Below are 7,203 nucleotides of genomic sequence, written 5' to 3' on the forward strand. Positions count from 1 at the left end.
ATTTACAGTGAATCCTTCATCGAAACTGCTTGTCAACACCTTCTGCTTCTCTCGTTGGGTTCGACACTCTTATTTATCGAAAGTACTACGATACACCCCCTATACTTGTGGGTCATCACCCTCTCTTGATAAGTTGAAAGTGTGCCTAGTTTTCCGATCAGGGTTTAAGGTTTAGGGTTACTTGAGTCAGTTGGGGCATCTCTACGTAGTAAAATTAGGAGTTGAGATAACAGTGATATTTCGAGAACATTTTTGTGTCTAAATGTAAAACCACCCCGTACATTCAACAATATCACGGTCATTGCCTTTAGGCCGAGGAGTCTGCCACCATAGCGGCACGCAAGTCTATCGTGTTGTGTTGTATGCATTTTTGAAGAGACATAGATCGTCAGAGTAGTGCGCTTGATCGGATGCTGATTTATCATCACTTGGTAAGTGAATAAGATAAACCATGCTGGTACAGATGTGACAAAATCTTAGTCGACCGAGAACTAACTTAATTCTCAGTTAAATGACATCATTCAATTTTAGTTGCAACAAATGTGTAACTAATGAAAGAAAAATCGATTGCTCTTGAAAACCTATATGCAACTCTCGGGTGTAGGAATCATGATGCAAATCCAACAATTGCAAATTCAAGTGAGAACTGAAAATGTGAATGCTTTAGGGAAGTTCGTCAATATTTACTTTGTTGGCACTTAAAAGATGTTGTGACGTTGATGATGTTCCACCTTGCTTATCTTTTTTCTTGTACTTCTTGACTTTGGCTTTACTAAGACCAATCGGGTTGGGAATGGATTGGATGTGTGACATCTCCATGGAAATGCCACCACTATGGACAAACAAAACCATTATGTAGAAAACTTAGACTACACTTCCGTGTATTGAATTGATGCACTAGTCAAGTTTTTCAAAAGTTCGAATAATTGAAAAAAGTTAGGCAACACAGTATATTTTAGCACACTCTTTCACGTTAAGGCTGGACATATGGGAGACCGTAGGCATGGAAAGATCTTATACATTAGATCAACATACGGGGAGACGGTAGTCGTGGGATGGAAAGACTGCAAGTATTTTTATAAAATAGTTCGTTACCCGAGGCTTGAATTTGAGACCTCAAGGATATGATACATATTGAATTGATGTAATAGACAAGTTTTCTAAAAGTTTGAACTGTTGGAGAAAGACAAAGCTATATATTTTAACATATGTTCATCCATGCCCGTCCTCTCTTGATAACTTGAGAAAATGTCTATTTTTCGATCACTTTCTAATGGTTTTGCCTTCTAATCTTATACATACGTTTGTTCAACATGTTTCAAGCTTGTTTTTTTTTGGGTTTGACATAGCCACATAAGTGATATGTTGCAATGACTCTAAGTGTTCTACATATATAACTTTTATGCCACAAATGATTTTTACATTTGCTGCATGTTCCTTTTGTGTTTGTTGCAATCCATGTTCCTTATGTCGCAAATGCTTGATGCTTTTTTTTGGAAGATATTACTGTGACGAATGGGGATTTATTGCATACAATTTTTTCTTGCATTGATTCTTTTGAAATGCTATTGCATTTTTCATTATTTTAGCGCACCACAAGCAGAAATGGTGCAATTTTTTTTTGCAAAAACGTATAAATAAATACTGCACGTATGGGAAATTGGGGATTATACTGAAACGATCTGACAGTAGAGATCTCACTTGTTTAAAGTGAGATCTGATTCCCCTCGTCATTTTAGCATAGTGCTGTCCTTTTGTTTTACCAACCCGTTTCCTTGCAGGCCCAACTTGTGCCGCCTAATCTCGGCCGTAGTATTAGTGGGCCTGATAGCTCAGCTCTTCACGAGAATGATATCTAATGTACGGATCGAGGCTTGGGCTTTATCTGTCTAGAAAATAATAACTGGGCCTCATCTCGCTGTTTCTGAGAAAAAAAAAAAAGCTGGGCTGAACGCAACCATCCCGTGGCACCTCGGCACTCACCGGCGGCGCACCGCGATTCCGCTCCGGCTCCCTAGCCCATGCCTACGGCGTCGTCGCCACCGCACCGCACCGTCGAGCGCTACCGCCTCCTCGCCGCGCTACAAACCGATTACTCGGGAGGAGAAGAGAAGAGAGCACAGAGCGAATACCGTAAGTTCATGGATTCTGAGGAATTGTTTCGGATCGATGCTTTTAATACCCACATATTTTGGTGTTTTCCCCAATGATGGTTGCTGCTGTTTCCATAGCCTTAGCTTCGTACCATTGCCATTAATTTGAGGAATAAACTATTAGAAAGTTGCAGTGGCACATTTGATTTGAGCAACTGGGTACAATGGCACATCAAAAGGTGATGTAATCTGCAGGCCATGCTCGCAGGAGATGCCAGATTTTGATACGTTCAATTCAATACACCCTCCGTTCCCAATACAGAGGTAGATTGTTGCTGTACTGAACAAGGCACGTATACAACCATATTATCTTGTTTTGGTGGGTCACTTATACTCTTGATGATACTCTATCTGCTACTGCATTCCATATTCCGTATTAGTACATGTTCTTGAAGATAGCCTTTGGTATTGAATGAGGGGGTCATACAAAGGGAAAAAAAGTTTCTGTCCTAAAATCATAGAATGACATGTATTTGGGAACTGAGAGTATGCAATTACGCAGACACAAAGACCTGCGTTTATTTTGTCTAAGAATAATACAGAAGATATAACTATCTAGCGACTAGCAGTGATGTCTTGTTCAGTGTTTGAGAAAAATATAAGGCCTTTTCACTTCCTCTGGAAACTACCAGATTTTTTTTATTTAAAATTGATTCAGTTTTCTGGCCTTTCAAGTTTTGTGCATTAAATTAGTCTTCTGATGAGAGGTGGGACGTTAACTGTAAAGTGCTCTTGAAATATCGCCATCGTCCAAACATCAGTTGCAGAAGAATCCAGATGATAATCTGAAAATCAAGAAAAGAAAGTGCACAAGTGAGTACCTGAATCTTTTATAAGATTATTGTTTTACTTGAATGAACTGCATGGGTACACTGATTCAAAAAAAAAACTGCATGGGTACAGGCAGGGGACGTACACTAACTTCTAATAATCAAGAATTGAGATATTTTCATATGTATTTTGTGAAATTTACCACTCTGGGTTTTCCTACTTGGAAACTAATGCAACAATATTGTTGATTGGAAATATTTGCTCAATTCATGCGCGGACGGTGCATGGAGAAACTTTCTCGTGTCACAGCCAAAGTCTCTGAACAGATATGGCTTGATCACACTACATGATTGATCCCTGCGAATTTTTAGTGAGCATGGAACTTTAGTATTTGCTGGTTTATTTTTGGTCACATTGTTATTATCCGAATTGGAAATTCCATCATTTTTTCTTCATTCTTCTTTGAATGCAAGGCTTGGCTATACGTTGTGGCTGCTGATGTTTACTATAGTTTCCTAATGTATGATTTTTTGTTTTTGCTATTTGACATACAAATCATTTGAATCTTACTATCTCAATGAGCTAATATGCGAAATAGTTGAAATAATTAATAGAAAAATATCCTTTAGAGGATTGGCTTGAGTATTCAGTTTATGCTTAGTAGACAAAACATGTCTATGCAAAAGAAACAGCAGAAAAGGCATCCAGCTCATACCATTTGTGTTGTACTGCGGTGAAGTATTCAGGATAATCTTCTTCGTATGCTCTTGTTGGGTATGTTGGTATCATCATCGATCTCAATGATTGGTACATGGGCGATTTTACGCCAATCTCTTCCATTACTTTCTTGGCAACTCTCCGTTAGAAACGGGCATTCTTTAATGTAGAGTTCTTTCAACGACTTTGTAAGGCGTCCCGGCAAGCATGGTATGAGAGGACATTTCAAGATGCTTATAGCTGTTAAACATGGTGCATCTTCTATGCCAGCAGGCAAGTAGCTCAGGTTACTGCAATTGAGGATCTCCAATTTTTCCAGAGTGACAGGGAGCTTTACTGGAAAAGAGTTAAGGCTAGGACAATCAGCAGCTGCGAGATGTGTCAGTGAGGAAAGCTCATTAAGTTCTCGAAGAAGAGGGTTAATAAGATCGGAGCATGAGCTGATGCGCAAGTCTTCAAGCTTGGAAGGCAGCAAACTACACTGTCCAGATGGTGCTAGCCTTGGACAATCATAGATGTGAAGACTCTTAAGCGCAGTTAGGGATCTGAATCCTTCAAGCGGCAGGTCAGCTAAGTCTGAGCAGTGAGTGATGGTTAACTGCTGGAGAGCCAATAATTGCTGACTAAGCAATCCTTTCTGTAAGGATGTGAAATTTGGGCAATGATGAATCTGTAAGCATTCTAACGATGATGAAATCTGAGAGTTTTGAATATGGAATTCTGGAAGAACAGCGAACCCTGTTTCCGAAAGTTTGAGCTTCACTAGTGTTGATGGGAGGGGTGGAAATTCTGTTACTTGAGGGCAGTCCATCACTGCAAGTTCTGTGAGGGACGGAAGAAATTCACCATCTGTTACAGAAGCCCACCTTTTGAGATTAGTCAAATCTTCAAATAAGAGTTCTTTCAGTGCTGGAAACCCCTTAACCTCATTGGAACCGGAAAAATCTTCGTGGATTTGAATAATGGCTGGAAAACCACCAATATCTAAATACTTGAGTTGAGGCAGCTCTCCCAGTGCTGGTAGAATCGAACACTTCGTGCAATCAGACAGGTGGATGGTTTGCAAGTGGGAAAGACTACTTAACCAATTTGGAAAGGAGGAGCCTGCAAATGCCTTGACAGTTAGTTCCTTGAGTTCGTGATGTGGCCGAAGGACTTCAAGTATCTCTCTGTCCTCATTTGGTCCTTCTGGTGCTAAGTTCCTGTTATCGGACCATATAAGGTCTAGAATGTTGATGAATGCCTTCTCGCTTAGAAAAGCTTGACTTGCCTCCTCTGTGCTAGCCACACTCTCTATATTCTTGATAGAAATATGCCCTCTGATCTCCATCATTTCCTTCAATTCACTGATCTTGTATCCTTTGTCTGTGCGGACCACAAATTCATCCAACTGTTGAAGACAAGTTAAGTTACCTATTCTGGCTATGCCTGTGACCAACTCTGTTCTTGCTTCTAGGCATCGAAGATTTACAAGATTGGTTATGCTTTGTGGGAGGTAATCTAACTCATGGCAGTTTGTCAACTTAAGTATTTGCAAGCTGAAGAGCCTACCAATTGACGACGGCAACACTGCTATACTAGTGCCCGAGAGATTCAAATATCGGAGCATTTTTAAGCTTCCAATTGAATCGGGCAACTCAGTGATGTCCTGTCGGTTCAAATCGAGCACATGGAGGTACCTTAACTTCAGGAACAGATCACTGGGGATAGAACTCGTCTTTGATTTATATCCACTTAGCAGTAAAAGTGTCCGTGCTCTCTTAAATCCAAGAAAGGCTTGAAATGAAGTCTGGCTTCTATTGTCACAAGAGAATGAGAGGTGCCTGGCACTTCTACCAGAGCTGCTACTGTTTGGAAGTTCATCCAGTCTGAGACATTCATGAATAGAGACCGACTGTGCTAGATCATGTATAGCATCATGCATCACATATCCACCTTTGTGATGCTGGAAGAAGGACCTGTTTAGTAACTCATCAAAATAGCTACTTCCGATCTCCTCCATTCTTCTCCTCCGCTGAGGCTGAATAAAGCCAAGGGCCAACCAAATCTGGACCAACCTGTTCTTCTCAAACACATAATCTTTTTGGAAGACTGAGCAAAATGCAAAACATCTCTTCAGTACGGCAGGCAAATGATTGTAACTCAACCTCAGAGCTGGTAATATATTGTTCTTATCTGATGGCAATTCCCATATTTCACTCCTTAATACATTTTTCCAGTCTTCCTCAGTACCCTGGGAAGATAGTAAGCTGCCTATTGCTTTTGCAGCCAGTGGTAGGCCTTTCAGTTTCTTCACAATTTCCTTGCCTATTATTTCCAAATTTGGGTGTGCAATGGAGTTACCATCTACAAATGCATAGGTCCTGAACAAATACCAGCAATCATTGTCGGATAACTGATTTAGATAGTATGGAGTCACGCCACCCATTAGATTCCCCACATTTTTGTTCCTTGTGGTTACTACGATTCTGCTTCCCTTCCCCCCAGTAACTAGAGCACGACGATATGTATCCCACTTTTCCGGGTCCTCATTCCACACATCATCAAGTACTAGAAGAAACCTTTTACCTTCTAGCTTTTTTGAGAGGTCTTCTTGAAGCAAGTTCATGTTGGTCGTGACCGATGAGACCCAACTGACGACTGATTCAAACTCATTAGCAACTGATTCAATGGTTTCCTTGGTAAGCTTCGTTAGATCAAAATTTTCAGAAACACACAGCCAAACCCTTAACTGGAAATGATTCTTTATTCTTGTATCATTGTAGACGAGCTGTGCTAGAGTCGTCTTCCCAAGTCCACCCATACCCACTATGGGAAGAATAGAAAGGTTGGCATGGTTGGAGTTGGAGTTTTTTTGATCGAGCAACATCTTGACAATGATCTCTTTATCTTCTTCTCTTCCGAACACACTTGAGTCATCAATTATTGAACTGGTCTCGGGCCTCTCTTTTATCTCTTTCCTATCCATCGTACTGACCATGTTTGGGCCAATAATCTGTCTTTCTTTGACAAGCCTATCGAGCTTCTCCTCAACTTTCCTTATTTCTTGCAATATCTTGTGGTTAAATAAACAAGTGTTCAACCAAAAGCAGCAGAAACAGCTCCTAACCTTGCTCAAATGGTTGTAGTTGGATGGGCCTTCCAGTTTGGATCGAAGGGCCTCAGCTGCATAATCATCGAGCAAGTCATCCATCTCATATGCGACATCCTTGAGCTTGGCAAGCCAGCTTCGTGCTGCCTTATCCTTGAATTGCCGCTCCTCGGCATCTTCAACATGAGCTTGAATGGTCGACAGAGTGCTGGATAGTTTCTCCAGCTCCTCTGCTACATCTTGGGGCAATTTCAGCTCACCAAAAGCGGTAGAAATCACCTTTTCGAAGAGTGCCTGCATGAAGGCAGACAGAACAGCTTCTCCGATCGGCATGGTTTTGGTTGTTTGGTCTCCCAGAGATGCAAACTGGAAGAAGAGTGGAACCACAGGTGAGGAGGTTTGTGGGAACAATTGGTTATCTCTCAACCATTGACTCCAAAGTCGGTCTTCTTGGTCTCAGTTGAAGCTGAC

At 41.0% G+C, this 7,203-nt stretch overlaps 1 protein-coding gene across 1 annotated transcript; it reads right to left on the reverse strand.

Moving 5' to 3' along the window:
• Positions 1-2,537: 2,537 nt before the first annotated feature.
• LOC127317840 (putative disease resistance protein RGA3) lies at positions 2,538-7,203 on the reverse strand. The gene is made up of 2 exons (XM_051348439.2): positions 3,640-7,203; positions 2,538-2,938 (listed from the first exon to the last, which is right to left on the reverse strand). Exon 1 carries the CDS (start codon positions 7,063-7,065, stop codon positions 3,667-3,669), a length of 3,399 nt encoding a protein of 1,132 aa, XP_051204399.1. The 5' UTR covers positions 7,066-7,203; the 3' UTR covers positions 2,538-2,938; positions 3,640-3,666.

Source organism: Lolium perenne, chromosome 1, assembly GCF_019359855.2.
Source record: "Lolium perenne isolate Kyuss_39 chromosome 1, Kyuss_2.0, whole genome shotgun sequence".
Taxonomy (NCBI): Eukaryota; Viridiplantae; Streptophyta; class Magnoliopsida; order Poales; family Poaceae; genus Lolium; species Lolium perenne.

Coding starts and splice junctions, on each gene's coding strand:
- LOC127317840 (XM_051348439.2), bottom strand. CDS start 7,065: ATGCCGATCGGAGAAGCTGTTCTGTCTGCCTTCATGCAGGCACTCTTC.